The following is a 24,288-nucleotide window of genomic DNA, read 5'->3' as shown; positions in this document are numbered from 1 at the left end:
GGTCTTTTGCAGACTCCATCAGGTTTTCTTCCAGAATGGTCCTGTATTTGGCTCCATCCATCTTCCCATCAATTTTAACCATCTTCCCTGTCTCTGCTGAAGAAAAGCAGGCCCAAACCATGATGCTGCCACCACCATGTTTGACAGTGGGTATGGTGTGTTCAGGGTGATGAGCTGTGTTGCTTTTACGCCAAACATAACGTTTTGCATTGTTGCCAAAAAGTTCAATTTTGGTTTCATCTGACCAGAGCACCTTCTTCCACATGTTTGGTGTGTCTCCCAGGTGGCTTGTGGCAAACTTTAAACAACACTTTTTATGGATATCTTTAAGAAATGGCTTTCTTCTTGCCACTCTTCCATAAAGGCCAGATTTGTGCAATATACGACTGATTGTTGTCCTATGGACAGAGTCTCCCACCTCAGCTGTAGATCTCTGCAGTTCATCCAGAGTGATCATGGGCCTCTTGGCTGCATCTCTGATCAGTCTTCTCCTTGTATGAGCTGAAAGTTTAGAGGGACGGCCAGGTCTTGGTAGATTTGCAGTGGTCTGATACTCCTTCCATTTCAATATTATCACTTGCACAGTGCTCCTTGGGATGTTTAAAGCTTGGGGAATCTTTTTGTATCCAAATCCGGCTTTAAACTTCTTCACAACAGTATCTCGGACCTGCCTGGTGTGTTCCTTGTTCTTCATGATGCTCTCTGCGCTTTTAATGGACCTCTGAGACTATCACAGTGCAGGTGCATTTATACGGAGACTTGATTACACACAGGTGGATTGTATTTATCATCATTAGTCATTTAGGTCAACATTGGATCATTCAGAGATCCTCACTGAACTTCTGGAGAGTTTGCTGCACTGTAAGTAAAGCGGCCAAATAATTTTGCACGCCCAATTTTTCAGTTTTTGATTTGTTAAAAAAGTTTGAAATATCCAATAAATGTCGTTCCACTTCATGATTGTGTCCCACTTGTTGTTGATTCTTCACAAAAAAATACAGTTTTACATCTTTATGTTTGAAGCCTGAAATATGGCAAAAGGTCGCAAAGTTCAAGGGGGCCTAATACTTTCGCAAGGCACTGTAGAGGGGAAGTTGGTTAGGATGATATCTATGAGGGTGCCCGTGTTTAAGGCTTTGGGGAGGTACCTGGTAGGTTCATTGATAATTTGTGTGAGATTGAGGGCATCAAGTTTAGATTGTAGGATGGCTGGGGTGTTAAGCATGTTCCAGTTTAGGTCGCCTAGCAGCACGAGCTCTGAAGATAGATGGGGGGCAATCAGTTCACATATGGTGTCCAGAGCACAGCTGGGGGCAGAGGGTGGTCTATAGCAGGCGGCAACGGTGAGAGACTTGTTTTTAGAGAGGTGGATTTTTAAAAGTAGAAGTTCAAATTGTTTGGGTACAGACCTGGATAGTAGGACAGAACTCTGCAGGCTATCTTTGCAGTAGATTGCAACACCGCCCCCTTTGGCAGTTCTATCTTGTCTGAAAATGTTGTAGTTTGGAATTAAAATGTCTGAATTTTTGGTGGTCTTCCTAAGCCAGGATTCAGACACAGCTAGAACATCCGGGTTGGCAGAGTGTGCTAAAGCAGTGAATAGAACAAACTTAGGGAGGAGGCTTCTAATGTTAACATGCATGAAACCAAGGCTATTACGGTTACAGAAGTCGTCAAAAGAGAGCGCCTGGGGAATAGGAGTGGAGCTAGGCACTGCAGGGCCTGGATTCACCTCTACATCGCCAGAGGAACATAGGAGGAGTAGAATAAGGGTGCGGCTAAAACCATAAGAATTGGTCGTCTAGAACGTCTGGAACAGAGAGTAAAAGGAGGTTTCTGGGGGCGATAAAATAGCATCAAGGTATAATGTACAGACAAAGGTAAGGTAGGATGTGAATACAGTGGAGGTAAACCTAGGTATTGAGTGATGAAGAGACAGATATTGTCTCTAGAAACATCATTGAAACCAGGAGATGTCATTGCATGTGTGGGTGGTGGAACTAATAGGTTGGATAAGGTATAGTGAGCAGGACTAGAGGCTCTACAGTGAAATAAGCCAATAAACACTAACCAGAACAGCAATGGACAAGACATATTGACATTAAGGAGAGGCATGCTTAGTCGAGTGATCAAAAGGGTCCAGTGAGTGGAGAGGTTGGTTGAGGGTCACGGCGATTTAGACAGCTAGCCAGGCCATCGGTAGCAAGCTAGCATAGGATGGAGTCTGTTGTTAGCCACCTCTTGCGTTCCGTCAGTAGATTAGTGGGGTTCCGTGTGGTAGAGGGGATTAATCCAAATCACACAACAACAACAAAAATAAGAACAATAGATATAGTTATAGAGGCCTGAGAAGAAAACATAATAATAATAAAAATAAATAAATTGTCCGATTGTCTATTCAGATAGCAGCCGGTAAGACAGCTAACGGTTAGCGGGCCGAGGACGAGCTTGAGAGGATTTGCAGAGAAGAATGGGAGAAACTCCCTAAATACAAGTGTGCCAAGCTTGTAGCGTCATACCTAAGAAAACTCAACACTGTCAAAGGTACCTCAACAAAGTACTGAGTAAAGGGTCTGAAAACTTATGTCGATGTGATATTACAGGTTTTTTATTTTGTATAAATTTGCAATTAAAAAAAAACTGTTTTTGCTTTGTCATTATGGGGTATTGTGTGTAGAACAGTTTAAATTATTTTAGAATGAGGCTGTGACGTTTCAAAATGTGAGAAAAGTCTGGAAAGAAACAGTTTGCTTACTATGGGACAAACAATATCAAGAAAAGGATCAACAATAAGATACAATTCATCCTGTCCATTAGCAAATTATTTATACACTAGATGTTAAAGCCACCACACCTCCATCTTGGCACTCCCTCACCATTGTAAAACATATTTTGGAAGCTATAGAAATGCATGTCTTAATGTCTACATGTTTATTATATTACAGACACCTTAATGCATACTTTGAAATAATATTATGGTGATCTAAACATAAAAATAAAAATATAAAAACATTTTCCTTCAAAACATTTGTTTTTAAAGATTACTAATGTTACTGTCCCACCACAACAACAAAAATACTTAAATAGATGTAATTGAAATACTGTAGAATTCCATTCATTCCTATGGAAGTCTACTCCTACTTTGGAGTGCCAATATGGCCAATCAGTGGCTTCAAAGCCTCTCCATATACAGTGGGGCAAAAAAGTATTTAGTCAGCCACCAATTGTGCAAGTCCTCCCACTTAAAAAGATGAGAGAGGCCTGTAATTTTCATCATAGGTACACTTCAACTATGACAGACAAAATGAGATTTTTTTTCTCCAGAAAATCACATTGTAGGATTTTTAATGAATTTATTTGCAAATTATGGTGGACAATAAGTATTTGGTAAAAAAAAAAAAAGTTTTCTGTAAGTCTTCACAAGGTTTTCACACACTGTTGCTGGTATTTTGGCCCATCCCTCCATGCAGATCTCCTCTAGAGCAGTGATGTTTTGGGGCTGTTGCTGGGCAACACGGACTTTCAACTCTCTCCAAAGATTTTCTATGGGGTTGAGATCTCGAGACTGGCTAGGCCACTCCAGGACCTTGAAATGCTTCTTACGAAGCCACTCCTTCGTTACCCGGGCGGTGTATTTGGGATCATTGTCATGCTGAAAGACCCAGCCACATTTCATCTTCAATGCCCTTGCTGATGGAACGAGGTTTTCACTCAAAATCTCACGATACATGGCCCCATTCATTCTTTCCTTTCCACGGATCAGTCGTCCTGGTCCCTTTGCAGAAAAACAGCCCCAAAGCATGATGTTTCCACCCCCATGCTTCACAGTAGGCATTCTGTTCTTTGGATGCAACTCAGCAATCTCTGTCCTCCAAACACGACGAGTTGAGTTTTTACCAAAAAGTTATATTTTGGTTTCATCTGACCATATGACATTCTCCCAATCTTCTTCTGGATTATCCAAATGCTCTCTAGCAAACTTCAGACGGGCCTGGACATGTACCGGCTTAAGCAGGGGGACACGTCTGGCACTGCAGGATTTGAGTCCCTGGCGGCGTAGTGTGTTACTGATGGTAGACTTTGTTACTTTGGTCCCAGTTCTCTGCTGGTCATTCACTAGGTCCCGTGTGGTTCTGGGATTTTTGCTCACCGTTCTTGTGATCATTTTGACCCCAACGGCTGAGATCTTGCGTGGAGCCCCAGATCGAGGGAGATTATCAGTGGTCTTGTATGTCTTCCATTTCCTAATAATTGCTCAAACCAAGCAGCTTACCTATTGCAGATTCAGTCTTCCCAGCCTGGAGCAGGTCTTTGTTTCTGGTGTCCTTTGACAGCTCTTTGGTCTTGGCCATAGTGGAGTTTGGAGTGTGACTGTTTGAGGTTGTGTACAGGTGTCTTTTATACTGATAACAAGTTCAAACAGGTGCCATTAATACAGGTAACGAGTGGAGGACAGAGGAACCTCTTAAAGAAGAAGTCTGTGTGAGCCAGAAATCTTGCTTGTTTGTAGGTGACCAAATACTTATTTTCCACCATAATTTGCAAATAAATTAATTAAAAATCCTACAATGTGATTTTCTGGATTTTTTCCCTCATTTTGTCTGTCATAGTTGAAGTGTACCTATGATGAAAATGTACAGGCCTCTCTCATCTTTTTAAGTGGGAGAACTTGCACAATTGGTGGCTGACTAAATACCTTTTTGCCCCACTGTACATCATTGTCCATTAGATAGTTCGTGGCCAGTTCATCCCACATTTGTGAACATTGTAAACTGTTTTTTGTTTTGTAAACAGTGAACACAGCCTAATGAATTTTTTTAATTTTAAAATTGCTTATCTTTTGCATTGATTGCCATATGCTGAAGTTATGACTTGCCCTGATTCTATTGAGTGGAGGCTGTTGAGCGTGTAGCACGTTTGGAGTTTTATTTTGATTCGACACACTCCATTCATATGCAAAAGCCATCTCAGACAAACATCTGCGACGCCCTTGACTAGTTAGCAGGTATGTTCGCAGAGCTAGTGTAATGTCTATGTGGTGTCGTAATGTTTCACTCTGCAGCAGCTGCTGAGAGAGAGAAGAGAGAGAAGAATGAGAGAACAGAGTGGGGACTCTGCGGGTCAGTGGTGTGAGTTCCCCATTGGCCCATCTGCAGGCTCCAGACTGCAGGCTGGGGCTGGTGGGATGCAGGAGGACATGCTCCACTGCATCGTTTCTCATTCAGGGTGCCGAGCATTGCCATTGAGGGGCGGATTCGGCCCAATGCCTCCAACAGACTACCAAAGAGCCGGTGGAATTTCCCTGCATTTTAGATAAAGTGAAAGAATAGCCCACCACCCCATACACTGTGGTTGCTTTAAAAAAACAGCCAGAGCGGTGACTAATGTTCTAATTTCTTGGTCAACGATGAAATCACTTCCTTTAGCGTTCCGTCAACGGTGTGCAGGCACTTCTCTCCTCTCACTTCCCTCACTCGCTTTTGTTTATGGATTTGGGGTATATCTTTAATAAAAGGTGTAAAACTAAACGTCAACTCGTTGAAACCCAAACAATGTACTATTCACATTTTTCGTTGCAGTGTTAAAATACACAATCTTTCCACCCGTTCACTCATTTCATTTGACAGACAAGAAACATAGGTTCATTAGATCCAAAACCGAACCCTGTGGAACATCAGTTGCCCAGAGCTGGTTGTGTGCTGTTCTATTCAACCTGTTCCTTTATCATTCACAAATGACCACCTTCGCTAACTACACTCTTTGGGGGCATGCGAGGCTGTTGTTCTTTCCACAGTCTACATCGTTTGAGGCACGAGGGGAATATGGACTTAACAGCAGGTCATAAATAAATGGGAAATGTCTCAGGATATGATGATATGGTCCTGCAGTAAGGGGAACACGTCTGGGGTGTCACAGCAAATCCGTTTTCTTGCCAGAGAGCAACAGAGGAGGATAATTATAAAACAGGCTCTTTCACAGTAATGGAGAGAGGAGAGTAAATCAGATGAACACTCACCACATTGTACAGGCCGATGCACCAGCGTTCAAACAGAATCTGACCAGAGAATCCGTTGACAAAGGCAAACCAGATCTCAAGGAGACAAAAGAGCAGAGAAAAGAAGACATTTGGTCTCGTCCCCTTCCCGTTTGGATGCATGTTTTTCCATCACTTGACATTAATAAGCAATATGCCCTTTACTGCACTCTTAGAAAAAAAGGATAGGGTTCTACCAAGAACCGCTTTGATCTGAATACAAGGGTTCTTCTTATGGCTTGAATCCCGCTAACGGGATCGAAATGACAACAGCCAGTGAAAGTGCAGGGCACCAAATTCAAAACAACAGAAATCTCATAATTAAAATTCCTCAAACATAGAAGTATTTTACACCATTTTAAAGATACATTTGTTGTTAATCCCACCACAGTGTCCGACTTCAAAAAGGCTTTAGGACGAAAGCACACCAAACGATTATGTTAGGTCAGCACCCAGTCACAGAAAAACAAAGCCATTTTTCCAGCCAAAGAGAGTCACAAAAAGCACAAATAGAGATAAAATTAATCACTAACCTTTGATGATCTTCATCAGATGACTCATAGGACTTCATGTTACACAATACATGTATGTTTTGTTCGATAAAGTTCATATTTATATACAAAAATCTGAGTTTACATTGGCACGTTATGTTTAGTAGTTCCAAAACATCTGGTGATTTTGCAGAGAGCCACATCAATTTACAGAAATACTCATAATAAACATTGATAAAAGATACAATTATTATGCATGGAATTATAGATTCACTTCTCCTTAATGCAACCGCTGTGTCAGATTTCAAAAAAGCTTTACCGAAAAAGCACACCATGTAATAATCTGAGTACAGTGCTCAGACACAAAAACAAGCCATACAGATAACCGCCATGTTGTGGAGTCAACAAAAGTCAGAAATAACCATGTAAATATTCACTTACATTTGATGATCTTATTCAGAATGCACTCCCAGGAATCCCAGTTCCACAATAAATGCTTGATTTGTTCGATAAAGTCCATAATTTATGTCCAAATACCTCCTTTTTGTTCCGTTACAGTCTGTAGAAACATGTCAAACGAAGTATAGAATCAATCTTAAGGATGTTTTTAACATAAATCTTCAATAATGTTCCAACTGGAGAATTCCTTTGTCTGTAGAATTGCAATGGAACGCAAGCTAACTCTCACGTGAACGTGCGTGCTCATCTCATGCCACTCTGGCAGAGTCCTGACTCATTCAGCTCCCATTCCCCCCTCCCTCACAGTAGAAGCATCAATCAAGGTTCTAAAGACTGTTGACATCTAGTGGAAGCCTTAGGAAGTGCAATATGACCCAATAGACACTGTATTTGATAGGCAATAAGTTGAAAAACTACATACCTCCGATTTTCCACTTCCTGGTTGGATTTTTTCTCAGGTTTTTGCCTGCCATATGAGTTCTGTTATACTCACAGACATCATTCAAACAGTTTTAGAAACTTCAGTGTTTTCTATCCAAATCTACTAATAATATGCATATATTAGCAACTGGGCCTGAGTAGCAGACAGTTTACTCTGGGCACCTTATTCATCCAAGCTACTCAATACTGCCACCAGCCATAACAAGTTTTAACATCCCAAAAAACGTTTTTGGAAGAAAGGGTTCTTTGATGATTCTTTGGAAGGCCAGAATGATTATTTAGAAGGCAAGAAGGGTTCTATCTTCATAGAGCCATATTTCCCAGCATGCTCAACTGCAGGGTGATATTCATAATTGTTTGTTTTAATATATGTTTTTGCATGTATATTTATTGGTTGATTAATGTTATGCTACACAAAGATAAATAACAAACTAATCCATTCTGTTAGTATTTATACTCATTGGACCCGATACTGGGATGTTTGTTCCAGTTTACCTGATGTGGCCTGTAAAACAGGAGTTACAGTGCCTTGCGAAAGTATTCGGCCACCTTGAACTTTGCGACCTTTTGCCACATTTCAGGCTTCAAAAACTGAAAAATTGGGCGTGCAAAATTATTCAGCCCCCTTAAGTTAATACTTTGTAGCGCCACCTTTTGCTGCGATTACAGCTGTAAGTCGCTTGGGGTATGTCTCTATCAGTTTTGCACATCGAGAGAGCGACATTTTTTCCCATTCCTCCTTGCAAAACAGCTCGAGCTCAGTGAGGTTGGATGGAGAGCATTTGTGAACAGCAGTTTTCAGTTCTTTCCACAGATTCTCGATTGGATTCAGGTCTGGACTTTGACTTGGCCATTCTAACACCTGGATATGTTTATTTTTGAACCATTCCATTGTAGATTTTGCTTTATGTTTTGGATCATTGTCTTGTTGGAAGACAACTCTCCGTCCCAGTCTCAGGTCTTTTGCAGACTCCATCAGGTTTTCTTCCAGAATGGTCCTGTATTTGGCTCCATCCATCTTCCCATCAATTTTAACCATCTTCCCTGTCCCTGCTGAAGAAAAGCAGGCCCAAACCATGATGCTGCCACCACCATGTTTGACAGTGGGGAGGGTGTGTTCAGGGTGATGAGCTGTGTTGCTTTTACGCCAAACATAACGTTTTGCATTGTTGCCAAAAAGTTCAATTTTGGTTTCATCTGACCAGAGCACCTTCTTCCACATGTTTGGTGTGTCTCCCAGGTGGCTTGTGGCAAACTTTAAACAACACTTTTTATGGATATCTTTAAGAAATGGCTTTCTTCTTGCCACTCTTCCATAAAGGCCAGATTTGTGCAATATACGACTGATTGTTGTCCTATGGACAGAGTCTCCCACCTCAGCTGTAGATCTCTGCAGTTCATCCAGAGTGATCATGGGCCTCTTGGCTGCATCTCTGATCAGTCTTCTCCTTGTATGAGCTGAAAGTTTAGAGGGACGGCCAGGTCTTGGTAGATTTGCAGTGGTCTGATACGCCTTCCATTTCAATATTATCGCTTGCACAGTGCTCCTTGGGATGTTTAAAGCTTGGGAAATCTTTTTGTATCCAAATCCGGCTTTAAACTTCTTCACAACAGTATCTCGGACCTGCCTGGTGTGTTCCTTGTTCTTCATGATGCTCTCTGCGCTTTTAACGGACCTCTGAGACTATCACAGTGCAGGTGCATTTATACGGAGACTTGATTACACACAGGTGGATTGTATTTATCATCATTAGTCATTTAGGTCAACATTGGATCATTCAGAGATCCTCACTGAACTTCTGGAGAGAGTTTGCTGCACTGAAAGTAAAGGGGCTGAATACTTTTGTACGCCCAATTTTTCAGTTTTTGATTTGTTAAAAAAGTCGAAATATCCAATAAATGTCGTTCCACTTCATGATTGTGTCCCACTTGTTGTTGATTCTTCACAAAAAAAATACAGTTTTATATCTTTATGTTTGAAGCCTGAAATGTGGCAAAAGGTCGCAAAGTTCAAGGGGGCCGAATACTTTCGCAAGGCACTGTATGCATTTAAGTGGACTGATACAAGCATGCGTTACTTGGGTGATAATATTACATCAGACAATGGGAAACAATATGCTTTGAACTACCCCCCTGTGATTAGTAAAATCACTGAAGTTCTAGACCGTTGGATGACCCTCCCTATATCTCTAGCAGGTCAGTTTGCTTCAGTGAAAATTAATGTCTTACCAAGACTGTTTTCAATGTTTCCTGTTTAAAAAATCCTGCGAAAACCTTTACTTGCCTAAATGCAGCAATAGGCACATTTTTTTATGGCAAAATAAGAAGCCTCATATTAGTTATAAAAAACTATAGCTGTTCAAAGAATTGGGTGGGCTTGGCCTCCATAACCTTAAATCATATTACTGGGCAGCGCAACTTAATCACATAGCATCATGGATTCAACAACCGAAGGATGTGTCATGGCTTGAAATTGAGAGTCAATATTGTGATACGTCTTTACATTGACTTGTCTTCATAGCAGATTTCTATTGACAGGATTAAACAAAACCCATTTATTACTCCTACATTGAAGACATGGAGGAAGGTTCAACGCCAATATAAACTGAGTAATGACATGTCTAGACACTCACCTATATTCCACAACCCAGCCTTTCTTCCTACTACTATGGCCCAAGGATTTAGGGAATGGGAAGAGAGAGGGCTTTTGTAGAGTCTCTCAACTTATCAAAGGCTACATTTTTTTATAATTTCAAGAACTCCATGAGGAATTCAATATATCTCAAACAAAGGTAGATAGGTACCTTTAAGTCAGGTAATTCGTTGTTTAAAAAGCACAGATATCAGAGGAGAGTTGGGGGAATATATGGAAAACACTATATAAAGCCACTACAAGTAACCAAACAAGGGAGTTTCAATTCAAAATGATAAAAGTAATAGGCTCTACGTGTTGGAGGCAGTATAGGTACGTATCACATATATTTTGGCAATGTCCGAAAATCCAGTCTTTTTGGTCTGAAATTCTCAATTTTATACAGTACATCACAGGTATTATTATTCAACCAGACCCATGTCATCTCCTTCTAGGTGTTGTTCCTCTGAATACACTCCAATCCACTCCACTTAAATTGATAGATTATCTTTTAGCAGCAGCAAGGAAATGTGTAACAAAATGCTGGAAAAATGAACATGCATCCTCAAAAGATATGTGGTTAGGTCTATGCAGGGAACATGCTAACATGGAGAGAATTACAAACATTTTGCAACATAGACAGCATAGGTATGAAGGTGTCTGGTCAGAGTTCCTGGTCTTATTCTGTAATTTTTGTTTTTTTGTTTGTTTCTGTTGTTTTTATGTGGCTGTATCCAAATTGTATTCCTATTCAGACTCTTGAAATATTTACTCTATACAGCCAAAATGTACTCTGAAGGATAGGACCCTTTTTTTCAATTTGCGCCTAAAATGACATACCCAAATCTAACTGCCTGTAGCTCAGGACCTGAAGCAAGGATATTCATATTCTTGATACCACTTTAATGGAAACACTTTGAAGTTTGTGGAAATGTGGAATACAGGCGCAACGTTTTATACTGATCCAATGAACCACTGCATTTCTGTTCCAAATGTTGTATCAAAACTGCCCAAATGTGCCTAATTGGTTTATTAATATATTTTCAAGTTCATAACTGTGCACTCTCCTCAAACAATAGCATGGTGTTCTTTCAATGTAATGGCTACTGTAAATTGAACAGTGCAGTTAGATGAACAAGAATTGAAGCTTTCTGCCAATGTCAGACATGTCTATGTCCTGGGAAATGTTCTTGTTTACTTACAGCCTCATGCTAATCACATTAGCCTACGTTTGCTCACCAATCCTGTAGAGGTTTTAACATGTGAATGTAATTACGCTCCTTTGTAAAGACAGCAAAGATATGTTGTGTATGTATGGTACATGTTCTTTATGCGCTCTTGAATAAAAAATGAAGAAAAAAAAAATACATCTAGCAATGTATTGGAGATGTGAGACAGGATATGTGTTTAACTTTTCTTCATGCTCCTCTATAGAACAAGTTGTCAGATGGTGCATTGAGGACTGATGTGTTCCTGTTCTGACTTTTCATAATACCAGGTTCTGTTATACAGTCTTTGTATTGAAGATTGTTTATTATTTTATTCTATAAATTATGGCTTTATGTATGAATGTGATTGTGTGCGACAGTGAAAACACAGAGAGAAAAAACTACTTGTCAGATGGTGCATTAAATACTGATGTATTCCTGTCCTGACTTTTTATAATACCATTGCAGACATACATAAAAGCCCCCCAAAAAACAGCATATGTCAGGCAAAATGAGTCCTTATTGTCTGGACATTTTCTGGGTGAGATTTTCTGCTCGTGTGAGAAACAGTGAAACAGCCTGGCCGTCTCTGTGTTATTGTGTGGACAGACAGTGGCGCTGAACAGACCCTCTCTGTTGGATCGGCCATGGCTGTTGAAGGGACATCGGGGTTGCTGTGTTGTGCCATGGCCAGGCTGCAAACATTTCCTTGCTTCATTTAACTGCATTATGAAGGCCTGAATTGCTACAAATTATCGGTTCGGACACGCCCAATTCCCAATCCACCAGCCCTTCCCATTCAATTGTGCGAGCGAATGCACAAAAATGTTCCCAAAACAAATGTCTGTTACCCGCACACCCCTCCCGCACACCCCATTCCCTTGGGCAAGGAGAGAGAAGCAAGTGTGTGTATGCACTCTACTAAACCATACACCCACCCCCATCCCCCCCTACTACCCACCCACCCATTCCAGCTCCTGCTCTTCCCTCCATAAGGTGCATTCTACCGTGATGTTGTTTTTTTTAAAGGGGATGCCGCTGGTGGTCAACTACGTTTTTTCTCAGACACACACACACACAAGGTAATCACCTCAATTGAAGAACATGGAGCAGGTTAAACCTGTGGTGTGGCCGACGTCGTGGTAATGAGTGGCTAGCCTGTAGTTTTGCACATTATACCAACATTTCAATATTTTTTCGTTACAAAAACCCCCCCAGTTTGGTACTAGAATTGTTGTTATGTTCAGTACTTCTGTCAAAATGTGTCTCACGTGATTGAGAGCATCAAGTCTGTTTATCAGCGCAGCCCCTTTATAGCATGAAGAGCCTGCTCCACTTACTCATTGCCAAAGCTGTCTGTGATCCATTAGCTCCCCAGTCCCCACTCATGCTGCATAGAAGTTAACACACTTCAATAATGCAACTAAATACATTTGAAGGCCATTTTGTCTCAGCGTTGTCAGTGTTAGGGGAGGGTTTGGGCAGCAGGGATTTCCTTGTCCCAACGTGCTCTAGCCACTCCTTGTGGCGGTCCGGGCGCCTGCAAGCTGACTTCGGTCACCAGCTGGACGGTGTTTCCTCCAACACATTGATGAGGCTGGCGTCTGGGTTAAGCGAGCACTGTGTCAAGAAGCAGTGCAACTTGGCAGGGTCATGTTTCGGAGGACGCAAGGCTCTCGACCTTTGCCTCTCCCGAGTCCGTAGGGGAGTTGCAGCAATGGGAAAAGACTGTAACACCCAATTGGATATCAAAAAATTAGGGAGAAAAAAGGGTAAATATAAATAAATAATAATAATTTGAAACGGTTCATTACTGTTTGCAAAACAATGTCCATACAGACTTGAACACTTTTATAAAATGCAAGACGATACCGTTATCTTCCAGCTTCAAATTCAGGCATAGCCACGGGAAGATGTTTGGGAGGTGGCAGGGGCTACAGACGGCTATATCGCTCTGCTAGTACAGGACTAGTAAAGGGCCAGTGCACAATTTTTGTGAAATAAAAAGCAATTCCACAAATTTTATTTATATATATATTTACTACCCTAGTACTTTGTTAATGCAAAATATGCTGATTTCAAAGCTGATTGTCACCAAAAACTCATTAAATTATTTGTCTTAGTTTGCCTCCCGTCTTGTTTCCACTAGCCACATTCTGCCTGTGAATTTACATTTGAACATTTTAGTCATTTAGCAGGTGTTCTTATCCAGAATAACTTACATGAGAAATTAGGGTTAAGTGCCTTGCTTAAAGGCACATCGACAGATTTTTCACCTAGTCATCTCAGGGATTCAAACCAACAACCTTTCGATTACTGGTCCAACACTCTTAAGCGTTAGGCCACATGCTGTTCATAAATGTTTCTAAAACAGACAGTGCACACTTTTATCAAATAAAATATTATTATACAAATGTTGTTAATCAATACAATAAAATAATATGTTCTCTTTGCAGTCAGCAATAAAATAAGTCCTAAAAGGAAGGGATTATTTGTCAACTGTATCCTCATGAAATCAGCTAAAACAAGCTAAATTACTCAATGCATGCTCACACTCCTATTGAATAATATGCATTCACCTGTATTGCGAAAAGACCTAGGCTACATCTTGATTTATCCAGTTTATCAATAGAGATTTATCGTTAGCGGAATTAGCTGTCTGGATCAAGTGCCATTCTGTGACGTTTTGGTATCAAGTATCGTGACAGTATCGAGTATTGTATCGAAGTCAAAATTCTGCTATCTTGACAACACTACTAGCCTGGGGTCAAAGTGCTGAATTAATTAAGGGCCTGCTCAATGAGGGACTCCGGGCTGATATATTGTTGTGCTAAGTTCAAAAAGAGGTCCATTCAGAGCATGCGGCAACGGCTAATGCGCGAGTGTTTTGGCCTGGTCCTTCGGGTCCCGCTAGCGCCCCTCTCTCACTCTCTTGAGAGACAGATGCATTGATTTGCTCATTAGGAGAAGGACCAGGCAGGGTCTTTTTTCCCTCTCTCTTCATTGAGTGTCACTCAGCAGAGGGGTGTGGCTGGCCTCTCTCCCCCAGTGCACATTCTGAAAAACAGAGCAGGGGGAAATGGAGGGAGAGGGAAGAAGGGAATGCGTCCTGCCAATAAAGAAGCTCCCATTGCATATTCATCAGCAGAATAAAAAAATTCTGTGACACCGTCCCACGGATGCGTAGGCCTCAGTGTGGGAGGAAGGGGGAGGAGGAGGGAGAGAGAGGTGTGACATTTGCCCTCAACAAATGACAGCCCTCTTTGCGCCTGAAAAAAATGCAAACAATGTCCTTATCCTGCTTCAAAAAAGTAGGCAAAGGAAAAAGAGAGAGGGATGAAGAAAGAGGAGCTAGTAAATATGCTGGAAAGAGAAGGGCACCCAGTGTTACCATCCTGGATGGGGCCTTGAGTGGTGGTTATGTTCACAGTGTGGCACCAATTGGCAGGCTGTGCTCAGCTCAGCACTAGGCCCTCCTCTCTCGGTCTCCAGGTGTTCCTCCAGGCTTTCTGAGCCTCTTGTAATAACCTCATAAATGCCACTTGTCTATCAGCCCCTCAGGGGCCGCTTGACAATATGTCAATCAAGTAAAGTCGTGCCCAGCTGGACCAAATATTTGAATTAAGTCGTTATGGCAACATCATTGAAAAGGTCTCTCAGTTTAAATGTGGCAAATCCTTCCATTTTGTCCAATTGTTATTATTTAGTTTGTTTAGCACTGCAAGATTATAGACAAAGGAAAGAAAGTAAGACTGCTGTGTTAAATATAATTTGGCATGTGTGTGTAATATATAACTGTTTTCAGTATCTTCTGCTCTCTCATATCCCCCGCAATTTTCTGACCACCATGATCTCCCTCCAACTATACCTCACAAAGTTATGAAAACGTTAAGCTCTGTGAAGTTTGAATGTTCCTTCTGAATGAGTGCCCTGTCATAAAAAGACAGATCATTAGCTGAGTGAGAGAGAGACTAACAGGCCATGAGAAAACTGACTGGGGCATTGCATGGCAGCCCAACTTGTTGCTCCAACAGACAGTTCAGTGTCAGCCTTACTTCCTGACTCTCAAGTAACCTCCATCCATCCAGGCTCCCAGCAAAATAGCAATTATAACACAGCTGCTGATTCCACCACCAACGAAGAGCGAGCTGCACCTACACTCACATTCCCTACAATGACCTTGGAAAGACCCATTCACCCTTCTCTATGCCTTTCAAACAACCAAAGGCAAAGGCTAGACAGAGGAGAGAACAAAACAAGCCAGGCCAGAACAGGTCAGGCTATAGAGCACAGTCCTCTATACAGTATCCCAGTCATGGTATTTAGTTTCTAATGCACATTGTAACAGACAATGTTCTCAGAAAAAGGTAAAAATTCCCCTTTACTTCTTTTCTCCCTGTTTTCTTCTGGTAGGACGTGGCATGGGAGAGGAGGAGGAAAAACATGTGTGCACAAAAGTAAACCTATTACTGAAACAAATGTAGCTTTGAGCCCTCTCCTGGGTTGCTAGTGTCTTGGATGTCAAGCCCTTACAAACAGGGGTGTTTGATACTTCACAAAGCAGCAAAAACAGTGAAGAAATCCCCTATTATGTACTTGAATCACGATTGTCAGGGAATAACAAAAAGTGTGCTGGGAAGGGACTCGCCTTGCGGACAGAACTGTAGACTGTACATGCTGAGAGAGACAACGTCCTTTCAAAAGGGAATTGACATGTTTGAAAGAGGGCTTGTGGCTGGACTCAAAGAGAGGCAAAATAAGGTGGGAGAAGAATTCAGAAAGGAAAACTTTGTAATGAGCTTGCTTTGCTCAGAGTATCCCACCACCACCAGACAAGTCTATTCTTAATTATATGAAGGAAAGAGAGAGGGTGATATGGCCTGGTGTGTGATGAGAACCTCTGGTCTTTTGCCATCATGTCAAAAGTTTTGCCAACTATTTCAGTGTTTCCCAGTGGGTGCAACCAGATTACCCCAAGGGCGAAAGCTAAGACAACTACATGAAAGGGATCAGCGTTTACATTAAAAGGTATAATTTCTAGTGTTTGCCTTCGGCACCGTTGGCCCTTGATCGCAATTTGAATTACATTTTTATTTTCTCATTGACATTTGGTACACTATCTTACACCTGAATGGTTTGTTGGAAATCCAAGCTGGACTTTTGTGTGTACACTGAGTCAAAGAGAAATTATGAATGAGACACCAAAATCACAATGATCTATGTGTCTATGGTGCCCTATGAAAATGAAAGGATTGCCTGTTGCCGTGTCAACAAAGGCAGTTTATTACCATTAAAAGGGTTAAAAGGCCAGCATCCCAGAGTCGCCTCTTCACTGTTGAAGTTGAGACTGGTGTTTTGCGGGTACTATTTAATGAAGCTGCCAGTTGAGGACTTGTGAGGCGTCTGTTTCTCAAACTAGACACTAATGTACTTGTCCTCTTGCTCAGTTGTGCACCGGGGCCTCCCACTCCTCTTTCTATTCTAGTTGGAGCCAGTTTGCGCTGTTCTGTGAAGGGAGTAGTACACAGCGTTGTACGAGATCTTCAGTTTCTTGGCAATGTCTCACATGGAATAGCCTTCATTTCTCAAAACAAGAATAGACTGACGCGTTTCAGAAGAAAGGTCTTTGTTTCTGGCCATTTTGAGCCTGTAATTGAACCCACAAATGCTGATGCTCCAGATACTTGACTAGTCTTTAATCAGAACAACAGTTGTCAGCTGTGCTAACATAATTGCAAAAGGGTTTGCTAATGATCAATTAGCCTTTTAAAATTGTAAACTTGGATTAGCTAACACAACGTGCCATTGGAACACAGGAGTGATGGTTGCTGATAATGGGCCTCTGAACGCCTATGTAGATATTCTATTCAAAATCTGCCGTTTCCAGTTACAATAGTCATTTACAACATTAACAATGTCTGCACTGTATTTCTGATGATGTTATTTTAATGGACATAAAATGTGCTTTTCTTTCAAAAACAAGGACATTTCTAATTGACTTCAAACTTTTTAATGGTAGTGTATGTATGTATGTATATTACTGCTCTAGGGAAGTATGTATGTATGTATGTATGTATGTATGTATGTATGTATGTATGTATGTATATTTACTGCTCTAGGGAAGTAATTATTGTTTGGATAACCTTATTTACTATTATTATGTATTGATTTTTTAGATTTGTATAGATTTGAATATAATTTTTTTCACTCTTTATGCGATGCTCAATGCAAAGAACATCAGAAGAAGAACGATCATTTAATTACCATAGTGAATCACTAATATTTGTTACCATAAGGGATGGTTTGCCAATTGGAGATTTGACACAAAAATAAAATTTAATTTATTCATTAATTTATTGATGCAACAATTTCAAAGGTTTTACTGAGTTACAGTTCATAGAAGGAAATCAGTCAATTGAAATAAATAAATTGGGCCTTACTCTGGGAAATTTTAGACCCTAATCTAGATTTTTCCTGCAGGTGAAGAAGCCGGATGTGGAGGTCCTGGGCTGGCGTGGTTACACGTGGTCTGCGGTTGTGAGGTCGTTAGGATGTACAGCCAAATTCTCTAAAATTACGTTGGAGGCGGTTTATGGTGGAGAAATTAAGATTCAATTATCTGGCAACAGCTCAGGTGGACATTCCTGCAGTCAGCATGCTAATTGCACATTCCCTCAAATCTTGAGACATCTGTGGCATTGCGTTAGTGTTATAAAACTGCACATTTTAGAGTGGCCTTTTATTGTCCCCAGCACAATGTGCACCTGTGTAATGATCATGCAGTTTAATCAGCTTCTTGATATGTCACACCTGTCAGGTGAAAGGATTATTTTGGCAAAGGATAATGCACAAAATTTGAGAGAAATGTTTTTTGTGCATATGGAACATTTCTCTGATCTTTTAATTCAGCTCATGAAAAATGGGACCTACACTTTACATGTTGTGTTTATATTTTTGTTCAGTATAGATAGCACTTTTTTCCCCTAAGAGTGTAGATAGACACAGACATACATAGAGGCCTTGAGGTTACGGCAAGATTTCCCACAGCACATTTACCAAAACGAGGATGAAAAGGGAGTTCACAGGTGAAGTGTCTCAGAAAAAGAGCGGGGGGAAAAATGTAATCTTTAAGGGCTCAGATTTCCTGCACGGGTAATGTCGCTTACAGCGTGCAACCCTTCGGTCTCTGTAATGCGCCAGGAACATTTAGTCAGTGGTGGTGGTGACATTCTCATGACATCAGGATGATCTTCACTGATCTTGAATAGTTGGGCCCAGAAGCTCTTTGTCCAATCCTCCAGTGTGCCTGAGAGCACACAGTGATGACTCACTGAGGGGGGAAGAGGGGAGCATCTAATTCACTGTGTCTGCAATACTGGCCCCTGAGGGCAGACGTTTACAGCCAAAGGAATGCCAGTCAGAAGAGAGGGGGGTAACTGTTGTTGAAAAAAGTATTGGATGATGAAATTTGGGATGATCCAAGAGGCCTTAAAGGAAAATTCCACCCAAAAACGATCTTTTGGTATTTGTTTCATTCGTCCATTGTTGATATAGTCCCAAAATGTTTTGCATGTCAGCAATCAAGTTACGATATATTACTTTCAAAATACAGAAATATAGATGGTATGATGCATTTTGCAAACTGGCTGTATTCCTGTATTTTTAAAGTTATATATCTTGAAAACTTGTCAGGTCACGCTTGGTCTTAGCTCTGAAGTTGCTATTAGCACAAGACCTGGCTTCTGTTAAATGCCACCAGTTGCCACGGAGGCCAAGAAGATACACACTGAGTGGAGCAGAATTCCTACCATCTATACTACAGTTTTCTAAAAAACTGGTGTTGGATTCTTGACGACTGGCTTCCAGTAAAGCTGAATATACATGGATTCTGTTTTATATCATATCATGTTTTATATATCTGTATATAGACTTGGACAAATTGGCAAACTAGCGTATGCCTTAGTCATACATTATTTTTTTTTTTATTCCCTTCACTTCAACTTGGTAATGTCATGTGGAAAATCTATGTTTTTTATGCCAATCGAGTTTACTGCCTTACCACTGCCATGGGAACCCTAAGGGAGACATCGAAGGTTGTTGGTGTTGAGGGCTGCATGACTTACCTCGATGATGTACAGGACAATGTTCTTGTAGAAGCAGTACAGGATACACTTGGCGACGCGGTTGTAATTCCAGGCACCGTGAACCAGCAATAGATTCTTCAAGTATTTGAACTACGTGGGAGGGAAGGGAGGAGAAAGGCCAAGATAAATGAATAACCCAAAAGTTATAACACAGGCATTATAAAGTTTGTACACAGACTGTTCCTGGACAACCCAGGACCGGGGCAATCCCTCGAGGAAAAAATGCTTTTGAGAGAAACTCTTTAAATAAAATAAAGAAACATTAAATAATTAAATAATTAAATAACATAAAATATTTAAATAAAGAAACAATCTTATCGTCGTTTGACAGCAGGAAACTGAAGGGCCAGAGGGCAGTCGAGAACAAGGTCTTCACGGACAAATTGAAGGCATTTTTGTTTGATTAGGGGTTAGTTTTGCCTTAAGTTGTTGAAAAGGGGAGAGCCAGAGAGGGGGTATGCTCTCCCAGGGCTCGACATAATACTTTAATGGGTTTCCTCTGTGTACACATCACTGACAAACTGAAATGGTCCACTCACACAGACATTTTTGTGAAGAAGGCGCAACAGCGTCTATTCAACCTCAGGAGGCTGAAGAAATTTTGCTTGGCCCCTAAAACCCTCAAAAACCTTTACAGATGCATAATTGAGAGCATCCTGTCGGACTGTACCACCGCCTGGTACGGCAACTGCACCGCCCGCAACCGCAGGGCTCTCAAGAGGGTGGTGCGGCCTGCCTAATGTATCACCAGGGGCAAACTACCTGCCCTCCAGGACACCTACACCACCCGATGTCACAGGAAGGCCAAAAATATAATCAAGGATAACAACCACCCGAGCCACTGCCTATTCACACCACTACCATCCAGAAGGCGAGGTCAGTACAGGTGCATCAAAGCTGGGACCGAGAGATTGAAAAACAGCTTCTGTCTCAAGTCCATCAGACTGTTAAATAGCCATCACTAGCACGTTCGAGGCTGCTGCCTACATACATAGACTTGAAATCACTGGCCGCTTTAATAATGTTTACATATCTTGCATTATTCATCTCATATGCATATACTGTATTCTATACTATTCTAATGTAACTTAGTCTATGCCACTCTGACATTGCTCGCCCATGTATTTATATATTCTTAATTGTTAGATATTACTTGTTAGATATTACTGCACTGTCAGAGCTAGAAACACAAGCATTTCGCTACACCCGCAATAACATCTGCTAAACACGTGTATGTGACCAATAACATTTGATTATTTGATTACTACTATTTGTGGAATGTCATGGATGTCATAATCATGTAATCGCTTGCTGATAACATTGATTAGATTCAGTTTCCTCCTAATACAGGATGTGGGTGGTGTTTCCATTTCTAACACAGAGATGCATCAGCAGGATGAGGGACACTCGGGCGTCAATACGTTTCTAGCTCTTTCTCTACATTATGTCACAGTAGTCAATCAAAGTAGTTGCTGGGTTTGTACGTATGCACCATTCACATCATGGGCAGGTATTCCATTAAGGGTTATTCCTTTGAACCTTTTAACAGAGTGAAATGTTGGGTATAAGGCAATTGTTTGGACTAAATTGAGTGAGAATGTTGAGTATCAACATGCGAGAGTACTTAAGTTCTGCAGTACATTCCTTCACTTGAGATGACCAATAACACTAATGAGCAACCACCTTACCTAGTTATTACACATGCTCCTGTTGGGTGGTGCCCCTGTTATGTTTTAATAGGTCACTCGTTCGGGAATTTGTCTCAACTGCGCCAGGACGCGTTTGTCAAAGTAGGACAGAGTAAGTGTGATCAGACAATAGATCCACCTATCTGCCTGTGACGGTACTAAGGTTGAGGAATGTCTCATGTCTGTTGAATTGACTCTCGGTAGTGGCACTGTGACTACTTTTTATGCCAAAACCTTCGGTAATATCATCAATAATGGTATGATAGCTCCTAATGGGACTTTATCTGTGGATCCTATGCCTATTCCTGGTTACCAAAGTTGTGGCATGGGTTGTGTTATTTGGGATAAGTCGTATCCTTTTTCACAGCGTCATAAACGTGTGATTACAGAAACGATTGTGTTTTCCTCTTACGGTATTTCTAAAATAGCACGGGAAGTTATTAATATGGCTAACTCTTTGGAAGTCGCAGTTAATAGTCCAGTTGAGAGTCTTGAGTTAATTACAGCGGAGATGGTTACCATTTGAACTGTGGTGACGCAAAATCGTTTGGCCCTTGATTAGGTTTCTACAGGTTGGCATCCCCCTTTGGGTTGTGCCATGGCGGAGATCTTTGTGGGCTATACTCGGCCTTGTCTCAGGATGGTAAGTTGGTGGTTGAAGATATCCCTCTAGTGGTGTGGGGGCTGTGCTTTGGCAAAGTGGGTGGGGTTATATCCTTCCTGTTTGGCCCTGTCCGGGGGATGTCATCGGATGGGGCCACAGTGTCTCCTGACCCCTCCTGTCTCAGCCTCCAGTATTTATGCTGCAGTAGTTTATGTGTCGGGGGGCTAGGGTCAGTTTGTTATATCTGGAGTACTTCTCCTGTCCTATCCGGTGTCCTGTGTGAATTTAAGTATGCCCTTTAATTCTCTCTTTCTTTCTCTTTCTCGGAGGACCTGAGCCCTAGGACCATGCCTCAGAACTACCTGAAATGATGACTCCTTGCTGTTCAAAATCCACCTGGCCGTGCTGCTGCTCCAGTTTCAACTGTTCTGCCTGTGATTATTATTATTTGACCATGCTGGTCATTTATGAACATTTGAACATCTTGGCCATGTTCTGTTATAATCTCCACCAGGCACAGCCAGAAGAGGACTGGCCACCCCACATAGCCTGGTTCCTCTCTAGGTTTCTTCCTAGGTTTTGGCCTTTCTAGGGAGTTTTTCCTAGCCACCGTGCTTCTACACCTGCATTGCTTGCTGTTTGGGGTTTTAGGCTGGGTTTCTATACAGCACTTTGAGATATCAGCTGATGTACGAAGGGCTATATAAATACATTTGATTTGATTTGATTATCTTCTGTCCGCACAAGGGTTACATGTCCTGTTATTGGTGCTGAACGCTGTACTTATATTCCTGATCATTCTGAGGAAATAACTGACCTAATCTAAAAGATCAGGACTGAGGGCGCTAAATATCATGATTTACAACCCAGATGATTTAGGCTTAGTCGTGTGGTTGTCTTCCACATTCGGTACATGGGGAAGTTTTTTGGTGGGCATGATACTTCCAATAGTGGGTTGTGGTTCTTTTTCTTATCCTCATCCAGGTTATCAAATGTGTTATTGCCCGGCGTTTGTGTGCTAAGAATCTGACGGTTACGTGATATCATAAGATTCATCAAGCGTGTCTTTGTGGAGATGGGTGTCAGTGGTGCCCCACCAGAACGTGGTGGGGGTCATAAAGGTCTTCATCATCACACCAAGCCTCATGACTGTGGTCAATGTGTCCGTGGTAACGGTCCTCTGTGCTGTAATGAACCGTGCTCTCTCAGATGTGCTATCACACCTGTTAATACCCCTTTTCTATAACTTTGTGGGAAATCTATTTCTTATTGCAACGGCAAGTAGAATATGCCCTTTGTGTTTTATAGAAATGCAAGGCGTTTAATGTTTATTATTCTGTCCATTTTTTACATGTTTTCCAAAAATACATTTAAACTACATTATTTTTTTAAATGGTCTAGGGGGGAATGTAAGAATACTTTTAAGATAACTACACAACGCAGAGATTGAGAGGATGAGAGGACGAGAGTACTACACTAAATATAGTACTAATGGTCAATAAGTGAATTGTAAATAGGAGTGGTGTTTCAGTTCAACATCTGGGGTTATAAGTGGCCTCCTGTCCCTTGTTCTGGGGGAAAAGCTGAGGACGGGGAGACTGAACATCTGACTCCCAACATCTTGATTTGCCCTCTCTGAATAAACCTATTTTTCTCCCCGATTTGCTTTGAAGTTTGCGTTACTGAAGAATAACATAAATTGCTAACACAGCTATGATGCTACAGTCTATAAAAGATATTGTCTGGAGTGAGTCTGTACAGGGATGTAGCCTATACAGTACAATTAAAGATTGACTTTGTCGCGCAACAAATTGTTACACACCAATGAGACCTGGAAGGTAAATTCAATACATCGCTGGGATGCAACCTAAACTGATTCTATGAAGCCGTCTGCTTTCGTCATTCTGAATGTCATGTAGATAAGTGGGGGCACTTTAGGGAAGACAGAGTCGCTCTCAGAGTAATCCAATGCTATGGCTTAGAGACTGTACTGTGCTTTAATTAACTATTGGCTTGCCTTGCTCACAGAGCCATTGGCTATATGAACAAAGTACAGTGAGGCATTGACAGTATATACCATGAAATAATGGAGAGAGACAGAAGAAAAACCAAATGTATCCATGATATACAAGACTTGTCGTTTTTGTTATCTCAGAATTTCAGAGATACTGGTTACTGAGATAGTGATACTGAGTTTACATTTTCAAATTTGGTTTCTTTCTAAATACAGTGCCTTGCGAAAGTATTCGGCCCCCTTGAACTTTGCGACTTTTTGCCACATTTCAGGCTTCAAACATAAAGATATAAAACTATATTTTTTTGTGAAGAATCAACAACAAGTGGGACACAATCATGAAGTGGAACGACATTTATTGGATATTTCAAACTTTTTTAACAAATCAAAAACCGAAAAATTGGGCGTGCAGAATTATTCAGCCCCTTTACTTTCAGTGCAGCAAACTCTCTCCAGAAGTTCAGTGAGGATCTCTGAATGATCCAATGTTGACCTAAATGACTAATGATGATAAATACAATCCACCTGTGTGTAATCAAGTCTCCGTATAAATGCACTTGCACTGTGATTGTC

At 41.2% G+C, this 24,288-nt stretch overlaps 1 protein-coding gene across 8 annotated transcripts in view; it reads right to left on the bottom strand.

Annotated features, from left to right (window-relative positions):
- LOC110538919 (phospholipid-transporting ATPase IA) overlaps window positions 1-24,288 on the bottom strand; it is a 133,455-nt gene that overhangs the window by 42,774 nt on the left and 66,393 nt on the right. For 6 of the 8 annotated variants that reach the window (XM_036937899.1, XM_036937892.1, XM_036937893.1 and 3 more), the window contains 2 exons: window positions 19,389-19,499; window positions 6,017-6,091 (listed from right to left, as the gene is read on the bottom strand). In XM_036937899.1, the coding sequence (XP_036793794.1) occupies window positions 6,017-6,091; window positions 19,389-19,499 (186 nt within the window). The remainder of the gene's footprint in view (window positions 1-6,016; window positions 6,092-19,388; window positions 19,500-24,288) is intronic. The other 2 variants (XM_036937895.1, XM_036937898.1) reach the window with 1 other exon arrangement.

This window comes from Oncorhynchus mykiss, chromosome 12 (assembly GCF_013265735.2).
Source record: "Oncorhynchus mykiss isolate Arlee chromosome 12, USDA_OmykA_1.1, whole genome shotgun sequence".
Lineage (NCBI taxonomy): Eukaryota > Metazoa > Chordata > Actinopteri > Salmoniformes > Salmonidae > Oncorhynchus > Oncorhynchus mykiss.
The sequence above is the reverse complement of the archived record's forward strand: the minus strand, read 5'-3'. Positions and strand labels throughout refer to the sequence as shown.